This window comes from Cygnus olor, chromosome 1, assembly GCF_009769625.2.
Source record: "Cygnus olor isolate bCygOlo1 chromosome 1, bCygOlo1.pri.v2, whole genome shotgun sequence".
Lineage (NCBI taxonomy): Eukaryota > Metazoa > Chordata > Aves > Anseriformes > Anatidae > Cygnus > Cygnus olor.
In genome coordinates, this window is record NC_049169.1 from 94731518 (window position 1) to 94750859 (window position 19342).

Sequence of the window (19342 nt, forward strand, 5' to 3'; positions counted from 1 at the left end):
TTCCGCCCTAACACCCGCTGCCGGCCTTCCGCTGGGTCCCCCAACCCCAACCCCAACCCCAACCCCAACCCCAACCCCAGCCCCAGCCCCAGCCCCAGCCCGCCCCAGCCCCGCGCTCACCATGGCGGCGGCCGCCTGCCCCCGCCGTTCCCTAGCAACCGTGGCCCTGCCCAACGGCCGGAAGCGGAAGCTGAGGGCGGTGGCGGGCGCTGGAGGAGCCGGGCTCGGGGCTGCCGCCGCCGGGAGAGAGGGTAACGGCCGCGGGGGGCGTGGCGGCTGTTGGGGCTGGATCCGAATCCGAATCCGAATCCGAATCCGAATCCGGATCCGGATCGGGACCGGGACCGGGACCCGTCACCGGGACCCGTCACCGTCTCGCCGTGACGGCTTCCTGCCCTGGCTTAGCTGGGGGCTGTGGGGCGGGAGCTGAGGGAGCCCCGGGAGGGGAGGCTGCGCTTCTGCTTTCCTCTTTTTCCTTTATTTTCTGTTTCTCTTTTCCCTTTTTCTACCCCTCGCAACGCAACCCGGGGCCTAGGAAGCTGGCAGGGGCCTGCTGCTCCCTGCCACCATCGCCGTGTCGGGCGGAGGAGTGGCCGGGAGCCGTCGTTTCCTCCTCCTCTCTTGTCCGCCCCGAGCACAGCGCGGATTTCACTTTTTTTCCCTGGTGATTTTAGGCGATCTTTACGTGCTCCTCAAGTTGTGCTTTGGGAGTGTGGTAGTTTCAAAGGGTAAGGGGAGGGCTCATTTGGAAAGGGGAACTTGAGGGGTGGAAGTTGAGCAGCAAGAGCTGGGAGGTCAAGTCTAGCCCTTAGTGAAGGAAGAAGCAAATGCTGGAAGCTTCATGGTCTTCTTCTAACTCTTCTGGGTCCTGGAGTGTTTTTTCTGTTTGTTTTTAATTTGTTTTGATGGTATTGTTTCCCCCCCCCTTATAAATTACTTACAGCTTTTAGCTCACGATAAAGAGCATATCAGTGTGCCTGAACTGAATTTTAAAGGTTGTACTAGAAAACAGGGTAACCCAAGATTAACCGTCAGTGCTATCTTGCTAAAGATTTTTTTCCTTTCTTCCCACTCCTCCTCAGATTCATGTAGTTAAGAAGAACTGAATGCTAAGGAGAAAATGACATCCCTAGAAAAAGGTAGGTGGTTCACATGATATCTGAACAGACTGAGTTAAAAGTACTTTAACCTATATTCTAAAAGCTTATTCCCTTTATTTAGCTATTAGGAAATAATTGTGTGGCCTCACTGTTGCAGTGAAAAATAAAGAGCTGCCTGGATGGGGCAGTTAATACGATGGGTTTTCATAATCTAGTTTTGCATGGAAAACCAAATCTGTCACTTGTCTTTACGCTTGTCTGTCAGTCCTATTGTGGTCTTTACAACCTGGTGGTACTGATTCAACCAAGCTGAAAATTGGGCAATGTAATGGTGCCATTATGGTATTTTTGAAATTTTGAATAGAGGATGCAGACACGTTACTGCCCAGAGTTTGAGGAGTAACAGCAGTATGTGTAGCTATGTTGTAAGACACTTTCCTGCCTTTACCCATTGTGAGGAAACTTTACTGTAATATTTAACTCAACTGAAAACTTGGTGAACTTAAGTAAAATGAGTTTCAGTGACTGTTATGTGTATTTGGGAATCTAGACCAGATTGCAGCCTCACTGGGAGTACTGGGGGCTATTGATTAGAAATGATGTGAAACTGAATCATTCGCAATTAAAACATATAACAGATAGTACTTAAAGCCTCTTAAACTTCTTATGGCATTAGTAGCTAGTAGCTGCTTTTTATTGTTGCTTTTAAAATGGGCCTGCTCTCATTCTGTCAAGTTCCCAAAATGTTAAGTTTGCTGTCAGTCTATCGGTAATATTGTCATGATTTTTTTTCCTTACCAGTTCTTGCTCATGTCTGCACCTACCTAATCTTGTATGGCAGCAAGGAATTAAGATTAATACAGTTCAGATCAATGATTTTGTCTTAATGAGCAACACACACTTGACTTTTTAGATCCTAACTTGTGCTGCAAAGGACTGTTCTACACATGCAGTGTGAAATTAAAAGCTTCACCTTTAGAGTAAATGAAGCGAAGAGTTGCAATGAAACCATAACAAAATGAAAGGTGGTAAACTTCTCCTTCCACGTTTTCTGAATTTTAGTTGACTATGCCTCGTCACCCATCCGAGGACCTGGAGATGGCATGGAAACAGAGCAGACGGCTGAATCGGTGGAAGCAAGCACTGGAGCCAACACTACAAACCATCTCATCCACCACAGCCCACAGAAAAAGACAGTCTCTTCGCTGAGTCCTGGAGTTCTCCAGCTAGGGAAAATACACGCTGATAAATCAGTAGAGATTGAAGCTATCCGTATATTAGTCCCCAAAGCAGCTATCACCCACATTGTTCCAACTAAAAATGCTAAAGTAGCTAAATCAGTGGGACATAAAGGAGATACGTTCCATCAGTTGGATGGAACTGTAGATCCCAAGAAAGAACAGACAGAGTTGAAAAATGCACTTGAAAAGCTAAAGAATTCAGAAAAGCGGTTGTTACAGGATAAAGAAGGTCTCTCTAATCAGCTTCGTATACAGACAGAGGTAAGAAATAAAAGTTGTTTGTTTGGTTGTTTTTTTTTCCTCACACACAAATGAGCAGCTCTGGTTTATTTAGACAGTTTGTGAATAAAATCAAAGCTAACTGTTGTGACATTGTAGCCTTGAAACAAAAAATTTTCCTTTTGAACTTATCAGCTAAGATATGGAGTAAAAGTGCATCCGAGCACTCCAGTGCTGCTTCTCTGTCAGCAGATAAAAATATCAAAGGCGCAAAGCTGGGTGAAACATGCTAGAGAGCTGCAGGGAAATGTATCTTTCATGAGAAAAGCCTTTGCCCTTCAATCCAACTGCGAAGTAAAAAATGTTACTATAGAAAGGGGGACTGTAGCTTTCAAAAGTCATAAATGGATGTCTTGTCTCATCCTTTGCTATCTTACTGAGTCAGGACTTGAATGCTGCTGAAACTTTCTTTGTTTCTTGTAGCAGATTTTCATTCTTCCTCTTTGAACACTGTTATAATTTAAGCAAGAAAATGTTAAACATGTATTAGTCTTAAAAGTTTATGGCTTACTGAAGTGGATTGTGAGGCTTAATATATGCTGCTTTGGGTAGATCCCATGCTGGAAGGAGGAAGGCAACTTATTGTTTAGTATTTGCAGTAAGTTGTGCTGCATTCAGAAAGTAGAAGGTGTTTCAACCTCTATTGGTAATAAGAAGATGGTTTGGTCTAATTCTAGGTGAATCGGGAGCTGAAGAAATTACTTGTTGCTTCTGTTGGGGATGACCTGCAGTATCACTTTGAACGGATGGCTCGTGAGAAAAATCAGCTTATCCTAGAAAACGAAGTCTTGGGCCGGAATATGTCTCAGTTGTCTGAACAACTGGAGCGCATGTCTATACAGTGCGACGTGTGGCGAAGCAAATTCCTAGCGAGCAGGTATTCCCTCTTACAGAACTGTTACAGCAGCATTTTGCTTTAGTCTTTTAATTCGCACACCCACTGCAATACCTGGGGGTGTTCTTATATATGCAGAGCCACAACAGCTATAGGACACTTATTATGAAGTTTCAATCTCTTCAAAGATATAAAGAAAGTAAGCTCCTTGTAAATCTAAATACTTCTGCCTTTCAAAGGCAATAGGGTGGGTCCTAACACTCCTGAAATCTTAACTCCAGTTCTTGTCAATGTAGTAAGACGTGTCCAGTATAGGGTTTAAAAATATCTTACAGGACAGCTGTCTTGACTCATCTATTTTTTTCCCCCAAGAATCCCCATAAAATCATCAATTCTTGGAGAAGTTGATTTGATAAACTTTTCTTAGAGTGATTCAGGGATCTACTGGGAACAGCAAAAAATGGAAAAGATGGGGGATCTCTTCTTTAAACACTCACTGTGTTACTAAGAACCCTACTGATACTTCTGTAACCATAAACGAATGGGTAGCAAGAGTCAGGAGCAAATCTTGAGCTGATCTGAATGTCAACATTTCCTTTGACAATGGATTAGACTTTTAACTTGCTAGGTGTAGGTGATTTAGCACATCTGCAAATAGTGTCCTATGATTTTAATCTTCTACTGTAGCCATATACAACTCGTTAATTTTAATTGGTGATGCTTAATGCATATTGTGGAAAAGCCTTACTGCTTCAAAGAGACAGTAATAGAATAGTCTCCTCCATTTAAGTTGCTGGTATTTAGCAGTTTTGTCATAATGAGTGAATGGTAAGTAGCTGTGACAGTACTAGCTAGGCAAGTGTTACTACCCTCATTTAACTTGTTTCTTTAGTATTACAAGTCCCAAGATCAGGGATGTGAGTCCCTCCTATGAGCATTTTTGACAGTGTGGAGATGTGCTTCGAGTGACACCTTTGCTACTGTAATGTTCTGGTTCATTGAAGTCTTGGATTTCTTACTGGTGGCTGTTAAGTGGCATTCTCTTCTTGGTGTGCACAGTATCTCAGGTACTGAAATACCAGCTCGAGGGGTCAGTGCCAAGTCTCATGGCACAGCAAAATATGACAACAGTTTTCTCATTTGTAGCTCTCGCATGTCTGTATCCGGAGCATTTAACACCTAGGGACTGCCCCTGAGAGAGGCAAAGAAGTGAATGCAGTCTGTAGCCATAGCCACCTTGCATGTCCTTTGTAATTAGGTAGATACAGGCCCTGTGTGGCAGGGAAGGGAGGGGAACAGCAGCTTAATCCTTAGTTTGAGCTGATTAAATACTGTCTGTCGTAGAGTTAAGGTGACTTTGAAACTGCTCACTTAAGTTACTGATTGGAGATTTCTTTTGCAGGGTTATGGCTGATGAGCTAACAAATACCAGAGCAATTCTTCAGCGTCAAACACGGGATGCACAGAGTGCAATCCAGGATCTGTTGAGCGAACGGGATCAGTTCCGTCAAGAAATGATTGAGACACAGAAGTACGATTTTTCTAATCCAGACTACCTCTCTGCAAGCTTTCGTTTTTCTCAGTTTATTATGGGCTAGAGAAGAATCAAATAGATTTCCTCTGTTCTTGTGGTATTTAACAACAACAACAACAAAATGCTGATAGATAGTATCGTTGCTTTTCAATCTTGGAACTGAAATAGCCGAAGTAGCATTAATTCTTACTCCAGCATTCCCTGGAGGTGTGACTTCTCAGGGGTCGTATACTGTGGGGCTGATATCTCTCAGATACTAACCTTCTATATTTAATCGCTTACTGCCTTGACTTCAAGTCTCCTCTATCTCCTTCCAAAGCGTACAGATTCTTCTACCTGTATTGACTTCTTAATGCTTATCCAGACAGATATCAAATAAGTTTCACTGGTATTAAAATTCTGTATTGGTGATGTATGGCCGTTGAGAACAGCCTCTTTGCTTCCTTGTTTAAATACTAAACCTTTTTTGGTTGACATTTTGACTTGTGCGGTAAGTTTTGGGAAGAGATGATTCCTCTGAAGCCTGCTGTGTGCTGACAGTATGCATTAAAAAAAACCCACTAATTTTCTCCTTTCTGTGCAGGCTGCTGGAGGAGCTGATGGTTTCTCTTCAGTGGGGGAGACAGCAGACATACTACCCCAGTGCCCAACCATACACTACAACAGAGCTAGCAACTGTGAACTGTAAGCTAGCCAAAGCTGTAAGCTCACATCTTCTTGGAAATGTTGGAACTAGCAGTCCGAAAAAGACTTCAACAGCTGTGGAGTTTTGCAATACCCCTGCTGAGAAAATGGCTGAAAGGGTAAGAACCCTTCATATATCTCCAACTGTCATCACAGCACTGGGTTGTGTTGCCATAAAGCAAGGCTTTTCTTTCTGTAAACTACTTAATATCTTATTTAAAAGCTACACCCAAGGAAAACATGCTGAATGGAGCTTTTTGTTTGATATTTAAAAAACAAATCTGGAAGAATAAGCAGAACAACATAACACATGTATTCTGTTCTGTCCCTAGCACCACAAATGACTGGGTCAAAATTTGTTTAGACTTAGTGTGTCAGGAGAAAGCCAACTGAAAATACTTAAGTTTAAAAAATGATAGGGAGAAGAAACCTAACTCAGGTAGGAATAAATCATAACACTTCAGGAGTAGTTTCTGTTGCCCTAAAAATAGTATTGTCGAAGGTGGGAGGAAACAGAGAGAGAAGCTTTATCTCTTCCAAGATACGGTTCCACTACAAAAAGCTTGATGTTTAAAATAACAAACTAGACTAACAGTCTAGTCTGGAAGTAGCTGAATAACACTTGAGCAGCAGAAGGCTCACAGTACCTTATTATATATATTGGCCTTGCTTATTTTTGCTCACCTCAGCTAAAAAGAGTTCTGTTATTCTCAATAAAATCATACCTTGAATTTCTGATTGATATTACTAACTCTTAAACAGCACTTAATGCTTTTATATTGAGGGTCTGGATAGATGGATATTTTTTAGTTTTAAATTTGAAATAAAGCTGAAAAGCCCTGCTTTTGAGCAGAAATCCTTCGTAGCTGTCAGAGAATGATAAATCCTATTAACCTTAATAGATATATTTTCATTCTCAGCTTTTCCATCCTTAGGTTTTACGTGTATTGGATCCAGCTGCCTGTACAGAAACATCAGCAGAAGCTTCCTTTTCTGAGACTTCTCCACCTTCCTTCCTTTCCACAAAGAAGAATATTGGAAGGTTTCACCCTTATACAAGATACGAAGATATAACTTTCAATTGTTGCAATCACTGTCAAGGAGAGCTGATAGCCCTTTAAAAACACAGCAAATGCAACTGCACATGCACTCTTTCTGAAGAATTACACTAGTTGATGTTCAGCAGGCTTCCCTTTTTCCTGTTTCTTTCCATAGGAGTGTATTTAAAATTGGAAATCCTGCAGTTTCTGCTTCTCTACCACTTGAAGTCAGGGACTGACAGGACTTCCTTAGCCTGTGGGATACTTCTATTATTTTTCAGTCTGAAAAGCTACTTATTTCCTTCTACAAAGGCAAGACCAAAAATGTTATGCTGGTCCAAGCTGTAGGGCATAGAGATCCCCGTGATTAGTTGAGGTTTACAGTCTTATTAACAAATCTTAATGAATCTCTCGTTACAGGGAGACAAAAGCATAAGCTATACCAAAGTAAATGAAGTACTACATATTAAAATAATAATATAAAAATCAAAAGACACTGGAATATAGTCAGCTCCATGTTTTTTAATATTATTCAAGGTGAGGAACTGTCCTCAAGTCTACGTTCAACCTTTTAAATTTAGTAATATAAACAAGTGTGTGCAATGAGTCTTTACAGCTGTAAGCTCTGAAAGAGCATATGCAGTATTGCTGCCCTCCTGGTATGGAGAAGGGGAAAAGAACTTGGATGAACTCTTATCTATAATATATTAAAAGGACCTGGCTTTAAATGGATTCTAGAAACTGTGGGGGGTGATATTCTTGTATTTCCACAAAGCTATAATGATGCTTTTTCCATCTATTTCAGCTTCCAGAGCCAAGCTGTTAGGTAGCTGATCCTCGGCAAAGAAAGTTTGATATACCTCCTTTAGTACACAGTGCTGAAACCTAACCTAGCACTAAGAACTCAGTCCTTGCCCAAAGTCTTCCTGGGTGTTACGGGAGGCTGATGGTAAGCACTAAGTTTGCACAAGGACTAGTAAAAAATATTTTTTTACTTGTATGATTTTATTTTCTTGATGTTGGTTCAAAGAGATACTCCAGCAGATGATCTGCTGAATCCAAAGAAGCCTATTTAAATTTAAGTTGCAAATGTAGAGGAAAGTTAGGAGGATGCAAATACACATTTTGATTTGTTTTCTCTCCCATGTTTATCATATGTAGTTGTCTAGTTTGGAGAAAGGGTTTCTACAATGGCTGCCTTCACCCAGTTTTTCTTTAAATCTCATACCATGTTCAGAGTATATGTTACAAATTCTTGCTGTTTCTGGCCATGCTTTGGGTTGCATGAAGAAAACTACAATAAACTTTCTTTGCTTACTTTAAAGTTACAGTTTTGGATTTAATACAGCTGTATCTTTGACCCCGCATTCCTTTGATTTCATCAGTCACCTCAGCATATTCTCTTGTATCAAGAGTACACAGCATCAAGGTGACAGTTTATTTCAATAAGTTTAGCAAACGTGGAAATGGACACAAGGAATCCAGCTTCCTTGATATTGGTAAAGATCATAATTCACATTATCTTTAATTTCATGGAGTATAAAACTACTGAATATAAATGCATCAGTCTGGCTCAAAGAAGTAAGTTTCTGAAAAAGTGATGCAAGTTCACATACATGTTAAACCTTCAATCACCACTTCCTCTGAAATGAAAGTGTCCTCTGGTCTAGCCAGGACAGCTGGTCCACGAACCAGTAGAAAGCAGTAACTCAAAGATTTAAGAAATAGCATTTTCCAACAACACAACGAGTTGTACAAGCATCATCACAAGCAGCAAACAGCAATATTAATCCAGCAAAAATTCACCATTTTACATAATAGCCTGCATCTGGGAATTCATGGTGGAGTTCAGTAATAAAGTGCCTTTTAAAGGGGAGTATGTATTTGCCACCCTTGCAAACAGATCTCACTCTCATTTAGATTTGGTCAAACCAAGAAGATCCCTGAGTTGTACATAAAAGCAGGCTTTTCAACAAAATTCATTACAAATAAATAGCAAAACCATCGTCAATGAAGGGAATTGTTAAACTCACTTGAAAGCTTTAAAAACACCACAAAGTCGGTAGCTGTAAAGAGCCATAAAAATTAAGAGGGTTGCCCCCAAGAACTCTGTAGTTACCTCTAAATTTTCAACTGTAATGGTCTCTGAAGCGAAAGGATTTAGCCTCTGAACTAATGCAGTGGATGTTCTGCATCTGTTTCGCTCTTCTGGCTTCTAATCTAAGCTGCCTCGCTCGCTCTTTAGCAGCCAGTTCTTCCGCTCGTTTTTCTTCTCTCTTTCTTTTTAGCCATCTGTGGAGAGAAACAGGACTGACAGGTAGCAACTGAAATTTTTATTTCATCCATTCAAAGGAGGCTGGACCCCATGTAACTAGAGTCACCTGGTGCTGCAGGATAAAGATGTTAGGGCCAAGTAAAAGCCCATCATTCCCAAACATGAGAGGTACTACACTTTTCAATCCCAGCACTCCTGGTTCTGCATCCACATTCCCTACCCGCTTTTGTTGAACTAATTCAACTTGCAGACTCAAGAAAAAAAAATCTCTTTACCAGATAAACTTTCTGCCCGTCTAATAGACTAAATTGGCATAAGACTGCTTTAAAATAGGCAAAAAGGGCTAGGGGAGAAGGATCTCTTTTTCAGCAGAAGCAATCCACTAGTTCAGCTCAGGCTCTGACAAATAAATTTTACAACAGTGAACAAACAACATCAAAGAACTGATATGTTTTTCCTACAGTATAAACTAATGAGGGTATATTCGCTCAAAAAAAGACTTCAGCATTAAAGATGTACTATAAAACGACAGTCTAAGTTGATACACTACAAAAATTTCAAAATGGATTCCCTAGGAATGTTTCTACTCACTCTTTGAAAGCTCTGTTGCATTCCTCTGTTCTTGGGAAAAAGGCAATTCCCTCTGCCTGCCGTCTCAAAATTTCTATCTGTTTTTCTTTCATGTGTTCTTGGTGCTTTTTTTTAAGCCATAACTTGAAGGCTTCTTCTGGATTCCTACTCCTGTCCTATTTAAATGAAAGACACATATACATGAGATTTATCATTAAATGACCTTTATATTAATCATTTTATTATAATTTTTCAACTCCACTCGCATTTCCCATCCACATTAGGGAAATTATTTTATAAGCAAACAACCATATGCTAATCTGTCGCGGAATACACAGATGAGCAAGCACTCAAAGTGGTATGTTTTTAAAAAAAATACTAAATTTAGTTTTTCAAGCCTGTTGCTGAAAGACAGAGGAACTTCCGAGTATCTGAATCATCACTGTTGGTTATGCCACATGCATTAACTGCTTGTTAGCAAGTTCTGATGGTAAGGAATATACTTCAAAGGGTTTTCTGGCTTGTTCACTGCTGGGCTCAGTCAAGTCATTCACCTGCTAAATAAGGGCATCACTGTACCTCCTGTAATTTTATAGCTATTAAGGTCACACACGGAGCTTGTACAGCATAAGCCAGCCTGCCAGGCAGAACCATGCTGAGTATGCAAGTCAGTCTAGCTCTTCACTGAAACAATACGACAAAAACATTTCCTATCACTGTGAATTTTCATATGCTTAGCTAAGAACAGGGGCTTCGAATTCGGTTTTCCTATTTAACCAGAACAGTATGGCTCCCAGTCTCACATTAGGGTGGTCTTACTTTGCTGTTCAAGTTTTCCAGCTCCTTTGCACGACGAATTCGTTTTTCTTCTTGCACTTGTTCTTTCTTCTTCTGTAACCAGGCTCGAAATACCATCTCATTCTCTCTTCTCTTCTGTTCTTCTTGTTCTTTTTTCCTTTCTTCTTCCTTGTATGAGATTAAGCGAATAAAAATCTTGCTCATTAAGATAATTGTCTTAATCTGCAAAAGCTTCATTGTCAAAATGGATAATAAATGAGCCATTTGAATTATATCTGACACAAAAATACTGATGGAACAGGAATACTCAGACTGCAGCAAGCTGGTACTGTTTTTAGGAAGAAATTAGTCTGAGCACTTCCCCTGTGCATATTAAATCTACCTGTTTTTTGTGATTACCTCCATTTCCATGATATATCCCAACTCATCGACATTTCAGTAGCAACAGGTCATCTGCCTGTAGCAAAATGACATTGCCCAATTAAACTGATTTGAAGCCAATCAGAGCTAATTGATGCATTTTAAATATTAAAGAAACTCTCAGGCTTGATAGACCATTAAACCCTAAAGGATATTTAACTTCTCATGGACTGCTGGCACTACCTTATTAATGGAGATTTTTTTTTTCTGGACATGAAGTTGAAATGCATTTATTCACGGAATTATTAATAGCTTAACACTTGTTCTCAAGTTTAAAAAATTGATTTTTATAAAATTGAAAACACTTCTTGTAATTATTAATCACATTTTAGCTAACAAGTATCTATAAATAGCAGAAATGGTTTCAAACAATGCTTCAGAACAGGACAGTTTATCAGGTTTTAATTCTCTGACACAAAAGCTATAATCCCCATTCATTTCAAAAATCTACTCTTCCTGCGAATAGATGATATTCCTCCCACTTACACACAACTTGCAGACAGCATCCCACAAGCTTACAATTTCTACTTTACTGAAATGAAAAAAAAAAAGCACCAAAATGAGGCAGCTGGATTCAAATAACGTCAAGAAATGTTTTGTGCCTGTGAAATCCACAGTGTTAGTTCACCTTCACGGATGAAGAAATACAGTACTACATTCTTACCTTCTTCGTGAATTAGCCAATAAAGTAGCGCAGACTACGTTAGCCTAGTAACAGAAGGTTGCCTCCACCACACTAATTGTTTTAAATGCGTGAAGTATGCTGTCAAGAGATCTAGACTTGTGTGTACAAATAAAGCACATCAGTAATGCTCCACATTTCATGCCCCTCATCTCTGACATCAGCAAACTTTTCATACAAAGCAGGCCAGAACTATTTCCAGCTTACTTAGAACACCACGGCACAGAAAAATGATAGGTGCTTCCACGTTCTTTTTATTCAGACCATGACCTTAGATTTAAAGCGCCTGACTAGAACCCTAGAGAAGTATGGATAGTTTGGTTAGAATCCAAACCGCCTATCCTGTCCTGAATGAATATTTACAAATAGTTTCCTGATGCGATCGTTATTATCACAGGATGGTTTGGTTTGGAAAGGACCTTAAAGATCATCTTTGTGGCCCTCCTCTGGACTCGTTCTTGACCTGTAACTAACAAGGCATGCCCATTTTGAAGTCTTCCTTCCATTTCAAACACACGTACCCCTTTGTTCATAGATCTCACAGCCACTCTCCTGTGTAAAATCTTATTTTATGACTAAACACTCTCCCATCTGATAATTGCCTATTACATACTTCATCAGCACCCAAACATGCACCTGCATGATTGTGGTTAATGCTAGTTTTCTCCACAGACCACACTGCAATGTAGATGTGATACTGTGTACAATGTTCCAGTAAAGAGTGGGCCTGTAATGGAATTTACAGGGAGTCAATAAGCAAAAGATGTAAATAGAATAAAGCAAAAAAAAAAAAGGCTTATTTATGAAGAATGTATTAAATACTTAATTTCTGCTGTGAACAAGGGATGATCCTATACCACTCAATGTTTTTGGTGGGTTTTGGTGTTTTTTGTTTTTGTTTGTTTGTTTGTTTTGTTTGTTTTTAAATGAAAGGAGTTTTGAGAGATTTTGTACAAACTCCAGAGAATTACTGTTACTATTACTGCCTCTTTTATCATGGAAGAGCAGAGTAAATGCCCTGAACACGTGGCCTTTGTGAAACAGAGGAATGTGATGGTCACTTTGACCTGCTCGTTGCCTCTGTATCTTTACCTCTTTCCTCATTTTTTCCTTCCTTTGTTCTAGCTGCTTCCGCAGTTCTTTTTGTCTGGGAGAAAGACAGTAAGTGGAACTTCTCACTGGCACATTTGCAGACTGTGCTCTCGGTGGAGTCTTCCGTTTTCCCAGACCTCTTGCAGCATTGATAGCAGAGTTTGGACGATACTTAGGGTTAGATGGGGGCTTAGGGAAATACACACACTCTTCTCCAGCAGGAGACAAAGAATGTACACCTGGTCTTACAGGAGGTACTTCCTTCATTCGAGAGAGAGCACCAGAAGAACTGGGGTGTGATTTTGGAGACGTACGTTGAGTTTCAATGTCAGTGAAAGAAACACTTATTGGGGGCAAAAAGCCCTGGCTTTCAATATCACGTAAACTTAGAAGTTCAAACTTCCCATCTTTTTCCACTAGGATTTTACCATCCTTCTGTTCCTCATTCTTGCCAGCATGTGGTGAAAATGATGGGCTTTCCTGTCCCATGTCATTAGAAATATGCAACCGAGACAGCCTATTTGAGACATCATCTTCTCTTGCAAGGTCTGTTTTACAAACTTCAGCATCTTCTGGAGGAGGAACTTCAAGATCCACCAATGTATCCTTAAATTTTAACTTCCGTTCTCTATTCTCATTCACAGGAGCCTGATTCTCCAGCAGTTTGTTGGCTTCTTCAATCTTTTCCAAGATGTAACGCTTTATTTCTTCATCCTCTTCCTCATCCAGTTGCTGCTGGTTCTCTAGCTTGGATTCCTGGATAGAACATTCACTATCTGTATCAGATAGATGATCCCCCTGTTTCATGTCAGACCCTGATACCAAACTTTCTTCATTGAGGGGTTTCACTTTCACATCTGTGCCTGCTTCTGAAAGCTGATCTGGATTTTCTTCCATTTCTTCACTGTCTTCCTCAAAGGTCTCCACAACTTGAACAATTTTTCCTTCAATATGCCCTTCATTTCTTTCAGGATTCTGAAAAAAATAAAAATAAAAATATTTATCTCAAACTGTTCTCCCAACCAAGAACAGTATCAGAGAAACAGAAAAGGAACAGCAAGAGAGAAAAGCAGTACTAACTACACTATTTTTTAAAACAGGCTGTCAAATAGAGAATGTCTTAACAAATAGCTTTTTTGGCACTAACATCTCTGCTACAGTTTCTCCATGTTACATCTATACAAAGTTTAACCAACCATGGCTGGAGCAGTAAAGCAATCAGTGACAATGTGAAAACAGAACAATGTGTTGCACAAATACTTAAAGGAGCCTGCACTGAAAGCAGAAGTACTTTGTACTGAATATATTATTTTCAATGAACTCTGTATTTTCTGTTTTAAGACAATTATAAGCAAACTAATCGGTTCATTGATTTTTTTTTTCACTGTAGCTCCAAATAACATTCCTTCTCAAAATTCAGCAAATGTACCTACACATCTCAAGCCACACTGAATTTTGTGCTTAGGATTCCAAGTATTACTTTTTCACCCTTCTAAATAAGAAAACTATCAATTAATTTAACAAATACCTCTATTTCACCAAGGTTTTCCTTTTCCTCTTCATTAATTAGCCATTCAAGGTCTTTTTCAAAGTCATCCTCATATTCTCCACTTTCTGTTATATCACCCATATTTGCTGGATCACCTTGGTCTTCATTTTCACTCATTTTGGTGATGCCTTAGAGTAATACTACAAAAAAGAAGGAATACTCGTTTTAAAACTCCAGTGACAAACAAGCACAGAATGTTGAAATCTCCCATGGCATCCACATCAAACTTGCAAACAGAATCAACACAACCATGTTAGATAGTGCCACAGCACCTCAGAACTAAGGAGCATTAATGGTTTTAAACATGAATGGTTTCGGCCTTTCCAGCTCTGGCTAGCAGGGCAAGATCTGAGTCAAAACAAAACGAAATATACTCAATAACCAGTCAGTCAGGTTGGCTATAGTCAAATTCATGACAAAAGTGAGGGTAAGCCACTATAAGGATGGGATCAGTCAAACTATCTTTTCTCTTTGTACCCGCTGCTGTCTGGAAGTTGCTGCTTCTGTCTCTCTCTCACAGGATAAACCTGCATCGTTTGCAGTACACCACTACACGAACATAGCATAGCATATGGCAACACAACACGGGATGTAAGAATCAGCTCTGACCCCAGATGGCCCTGGAACTGCAAAACAGTTCTTGCTGTTTGATCCTTCCTGCCTTTCCAGACAATAAGGGTTGCACCTGAACTTCCCAATCTGTAAGCATTTCGTAATGTGTTCTGTAAAAACTCCTCCATCCAGAAGCTGCTACTTAAATTCCTTCAAGGTTTTAAATTCTGGTGAGCATCTTTGAGTTCTCAGTTACTTACTCACACAAACACCAGCTCTGCCTCTTAAAACCCTATGTATCACAATTGACAAGCATTGCTCTTTTAGACCTCAAAATTTAGTCAAGATTTAGCTACAAGAAAAGAATAATAATAAAGCTGGATACTTTTATTGCAAACTTGTTTGTATGCAAACTTTACAAAAGCTCCTCTTTTTGCTTGAACCACATTTTGGTCAATAGAATATGACAACATTTTGCTTCTCTCACTTCTTTCTAGCCACCACTTGCCAGGAGAATTACTTATTCACACTAGGTTTCTCCAAGTTTAAGTTTTTAAGGCTCGTTCAGACCGCTGACTTGGCTTTCTACACATCTATTTCCATCATGTCTTACCTGCACCTCTTCCCATAAGACAGACAAACCTTTTTGCTTGGAAATGCCCCTTCCTTCACAAACGTCATTGCTTTGGGTGGCAACACGTAATTGGGTTATTAATGGAGGTTACCTTACTGTAGTGCATATTCAGCACAAAAGAACTATTCCTCCTTAACTTCTTTGTAATTACAGTTGAACAGTTATAAAAGCTACAAAGGTGAATTGTACCTTTAGCAAAACACATTCATGTCCGTCTCTGCCACTTGACACAAGCACTGAACACATTTCAATTTATGTATGATGTGTATAGTAAAGGGGAGAAGCATGAAATGAGTCTCTGCTATAGCATAAAGTAGTTGTGGCTGAGAAGATATTTTCACTTTCTTCCAGAAGATCCCAAATCAGCTGCTGTTCTATTATTAATTACGAAGTAAAAACTAAAGTCCTTCAGCTTCATCAGGGACCAGAAGTATTTAGAAAATATAAAGTCGTCACAGAATCACAGACTGGTTTGGGTTGGAAGGGACATTAAAGATCATCGAGATCCACCCCCCTGCCATGGGCATGGACACCCCCCACCAGCCCAGGCTGCCCAAAGCCCCATCCGGCCTGGCCTCGAGCACTTCCAGGGATGGGGCATCCACAGCTTCTCTGGGCAGCCTGTGCCAGGGCCTCACCGCCCTCATGACAAGAATTTCTTCCCCATGTCTAATCTAAACCTCCCCTCTTTCAGTTTAATGCCTTCACCCCTTGTGCTATCAAGGAGCACCTGTCACCTATTTCCTTTTTTTAAGAAGGAAGGGAGCAGAAGGGGCAATGTACCCTGTGCCTGACTCCTGCAGAGCCTCGCAGCCCCTCTACACCGCGGCCCCGTGACACCAAGATGCCGCCCGCCGCGGCCGCCATGAGCTGCCCCCCCCCCACCCCCCCGCAGCTCCGCAGAGCCCGGCGCCGTTGCCATGGCAGCAGCACGGTCCCCGCTCACCGCCGACGGCGGCCCCCGAGGCCCAAAGTCCGCGGCGGACGCGCGCCCGCGCCGTGTGGCACCGCCCCGTCGCCATGGTGTTATTTATTTTTGTTCATGGCCCCGCTGCTGGCGAGCAGCGCGGTCAGAGGGGGAGCTGCCGGTGTCAAAAATCGGAGCTTTTGTTAGTAAAAATAGCGCTACACCTGCAGGGAGGTGATCGGCTGCATCACATCACTCTCACATCACACATCACTCTCACAGAACTTCGAAATGCAGTGGGAAAGAAATAATTAAAAAAATACATAAAAAAAAAAAAGCCAACCCCAAATAAATGACCCTCTGGGCTGGAGAAGCCAGCAGAGGCACCAGACACAGTAGCAGAGCTGCATGTTGTGGGTGCGAGCTGCATGTTGTGGGTGCAGGCGCTGAAACGAGCTCCGTGCTGGCTTAATTTACCATGGCACCTGCCTTCGTGGCTCGTGCAGCATGGCACCGCATTCAGAGGTATGGCCCCCCTCAGGCCTCCTGCCACCACAGGGCTGCAGGAGCACGATGGCTGTGGGCAGAGGGGAGGAAGGTGTCTTGGCTGGCAGCACCAACATGGTGCCCATCACCTCATCCCCAACATGGAGGTGGGCCCCCGTTTTGAAAACGAACAAAAAAACCCCACATCATTAACCGAGCTGAAAATGACAATGTACAAGTACACCAGAAGGCCAAACACCTCAGGGACAACATGTTCTGTGTCCCAAAGGCTTATGTAAATAAAATAAAACCCAGGCAGAAAACATCCAGGAGTAAATTTAGCCTGGGCATCGATAGCTCTAAGGGACATGAGGACAGTTACCCTTGCACTCATAGCAGGGGGCTAAACCGCGTCAAGGTGGGTCTCAGGAGGTTTCTGAAGGCTTCTGGTGCAGGGGTTTCCTCTAGTCCTATGACATACAGCAAGAAAACAAATGGGTTTTGACATTGTTTTCAGCAAGTAGGAAAGGCTCCCTGGTATTTACCTCAGATATACATGGCTCCTGCTGTACCTGGAAAAACATCAACCACTGACCCTCACCCAGGGTCACGTAGGTATCTTGTACATGAAGATGACACTCCGGAGTTTCAATTTCAATTTTTCACATTTCACAGACAGGTGGCTTAGACAAGTTCACAGCAGACTAAAATAAAGCTTTGATATTCCTCCCAGTTCTCTTTGTGCTCTGCTTTTATTGTAAGACCATCTTTCATCTTACAAGCCAGTGCTACCACTTTCATTCACAAGAGATGCTTTATTCCACTAATTACGCATCGGTGTGATTGTAAGATAAGACAAGAATTAGACCCAGTTGCTGGAATATCAAGCTATAATGCTTAATAATGATATTTAAAGAACTTAAGATATTTTAAAATGATATTTTTGGTTCAATCTAAATTAGCATGATTGTGTTTATGAACCCATATATCATTAAGTTTAGGTTTTCAGGTGTTCCTTTCTGTGAGGGAGCTACACAACATGGTTGTGAAGAAATGCATTGAAAACAATAGGCAAGCAATGCAGTGCTTCAGGGACAGGCCCCAACACGTTGGTTGCTTTTTTCCATGTCACTAATACATCAGATGCCACCTTTAGGGAACAGAGAAAGGCTGCATAACACCTTCAGAGAGCTGTTAAACAAGCATCGTAACACCTTTTATATAGTTTGTAGGAAACAGCTGACACTGTCAAGAGTCACTAGGAATAAGGTCCAGAGCTACTAGTCCCCTGTCCCTTGCCATAAGGAAAGTCCCTCTTTCCTTCCCAAGTGCTTGGCTACGGTGACACTGATAGAGCAGAAAATGTAATCACATCTGTGCAGAGCCCTCCCCTTCCCCTGAAAGCTCTGCCAGAAGAGCTGGCTGTTCGACACACACAGAGACACAGCACAACAGAGTAAAACCCTGCAATGCCTTGGCAGGCTCTCAGGGTCAGTGCTAGCCCAGGATCACCGCAGTGGGGGCTGCCCACTAAACAGCACCCTCCAGCAGGTCTCACCCTGCCTTACCTTTTGGACACAGCAAGCCTCTCTCCCTGACAAGGATCCCGAAGTCCAGAAGCCATGCCACGGACCACCAGCATCACAGCAAGCCCGGCACAGGATGCACAGACTGAGCTGACACTTACCTCCAGCAGCACCTGGCACGAGCTGGAACAGGGAAACAGCCACCGTGTCCCAGGGAGGCACCCCGGCCACGCGTGGTATTTATCTCCTCTCTGTCAAACCGCAGCGTGCGCTGTACCACCAAGGCAGGGATTCAGCTCCGTGGCAGCAGCTAGGCGTCTCTTCTCAGCTCTCACTGTATGCAATGGGAGGAGCAAGGGGGATTGCCACGGTTCACGTGGACCTGCTTTGCTCACAGGCAAGAGCAGCTTCAGGATTCTTGTCACAGCACCTTTCAGCAGCACCAGAGACATGCAATGCTTGAATCCACCTTGAAATGTAACACTATACTATCTGAGCTACTAATTACCCTCCTGCTGTATGCAAGCATAGATTTTAATCCCTTGCATAGTCAAGAAGCTCAGGCTAGCATCCCTTTACAGCTAACTCCTGTATTTACCCAGGGGAAGCTGATGAATGAAGTTCAGAAGCCTAACATGCTGACAATCCTATCCATACTGCCTCAGTGATAAGGCTCTCAAAGAAACACTTGCAAGGACTGCATTTTTTCCTAGCACACACCCATTCTCTCCAACCACCCATTTTCTATTTTTCAACAAGCTCTACAGAAGGCTTGCTGGCTACAAACTGGCAGCGAATATTCAGAGAGCAGTTTCCCTTCAGCCCAGCCTGTGCTAGCAGGCACAAGCCATCTCTTCCAGAATCACAAGACAGGAAGGGACAGCTTTCTAAATCAGTCAAGTGTGGTATGTCAGGATAGGTAATGTATAGGCCTCAATTTCATAATTAGGTAGATGTGAATAGAAAGGTCCTCCTGTACAGTAAACCTGCACCTGCTTTCCCTTACAGTCACCCTCAGTGATGCTGATGCTTCCTGACCAATGTTATCCTGCACCAGTGAGTAAGCTTCTCCCCCACTGCACCAGTCTGCACTGGAACTACAGAGTGGAATTTCTGAACTGATCGACAATTAAGGAAC

The 19342-nt window shown here is 41.8% G+C and overlaps 3 protein-coding genes across 8 annotated transcripts in view; 1 reads left to right on the top strand and 2 right to left on the bottom strand.

The window, feature by feature from the left end:
- NME7 (NME/NM23 family member 7) overlaps positions 1-246 on the bottom strand; it is a 95928-nt gene extending 95682 nt beyond the window's left edge. The window contains exon 1 of the mRNA XM_040570154.1: positions 121-246. Coding sequence (XP_040426088.1) covers positions 121-123 — 3 coding nt within the window. The 5' untranslated portion in view covers positions 124-246. The remainder of the gene's footprint in view (positions 1-120) is intronic.
- BLZF1 (basic leucine zipper nuclear factor 1) lies at positions 135-8037 on the top strand. 3 transcript variants are annotated; one of them, XM_040570166.1, is made up of 7 exons: positions 135-251; positions 1083-1139; positions 2163-2602; positions 3298-3497; positions 4858-4986; positions 5573-5792; positions 6609-8037. In XM_040570166.1, the coding sequence occupies exons 2-7, from the start codon at positions 1121-1123 to the stop codon at positions 6792-6794; spliced, it is 1194 nt and encodes a 397-aa protein (XP_040426100.1). In that variant the 5' UTR covers positions 135-251; positions 1083-1120; the 3' UTR covers positions 6795-8037. The 3 variants fall into 3 exon arrangements, with proteins under 3 accessions (XP_040426100.1, XP_040426109.1, XP_040426118.1); XM_040570175.1 differs by having other exon boundaries at positions 242-728; XM_040570184.1 differs by having other exon boundaries at positions 242-664.
- CCDC181 (coiled-coil domain containing 181) lies at positions 2647-18686 on the bottom strand. 4 transcript variants are annotated; one of them, XM_040570105.1, is made up of 7 exons: positions 16069-16208; positions 14079-14239; positions 12551-13525; positions 10378-10524; positions 9580-9734; positions 8833-9005; positions 2647-3070 (listed from the first exon to the last, which is right to left on the bottom strand). In XM_040570105.1, exons 2-6 carry the CDS (start codon positions 14214-14216, stop codon positions 8843-8845), a joined length of 1578 nt encoding a protein of 525 aa, XP_040426039.1. In that variant the 5' UTR covers positions 14217-14239; positions 16069-16208; the 3' UTR covers positions 2647-3070; positions 8833-8842. The 4 variants fall into 4 exon arrangements, with proteins under 4 accessions (XP_040426039.1, XP_040426030.1, XP_040426022.1 ...); XM_040570096.1 differs by lacking the exons at positions 2647-3070; positions 16069-16208 and adding an exon at positions 18366-18686 and having other exon boundaries at positions 8138-9005; XM_040570088.1 differs by lacking the exon at positions 2647-3070 and having other exon boundaries at positions 8138-9005.
- Positions 18687-19342: the final 656 nt, after the last annotated feature.

Excerpts from the sequence above, each read along its gene's own strand:
- BLZF1 (XM_040570166.1), top strand. Across the intron at positions 4,987-5,572 it reads GAAATGATTGAGACACAGAA|GCTGCTGGAGGAGCTGATGG; the intron begins GTACGATTTTTC and ends CTTTCTGTGCAG. Across the intron at positions 5,793-6,608 it reads CTGAGAAAATGGCTGAAAGG|GTTTTACGTGTATTGGATCC; the intron begins GTAAGAACCCTT and ends TTCCATCCTTAG.
- CCDC181 (XM_040570105.1), bottom strand. The coding sequence starts at position 14,216 with ATGAGTGAAAATGAAGACCAAGGTGATCCAGCAAATATGGGTGATATA. Across the intron at positions 10,525-12,550 it reads AGGAAAAAATGAGGAAAGAG|GAAGAAGAAAGGAAAAAAGA; the intron begins GTAAAGATACAG and ends ATCTCATACAAG. Across the intron at positions 9,006-9,579 it reads TGCAACAGAGCTTTCAAAGA|ATGGCTAAAAAGAAAGAGAG; the intron begins GTGAGTAGAAAC and ends TTCTCTCCACAG.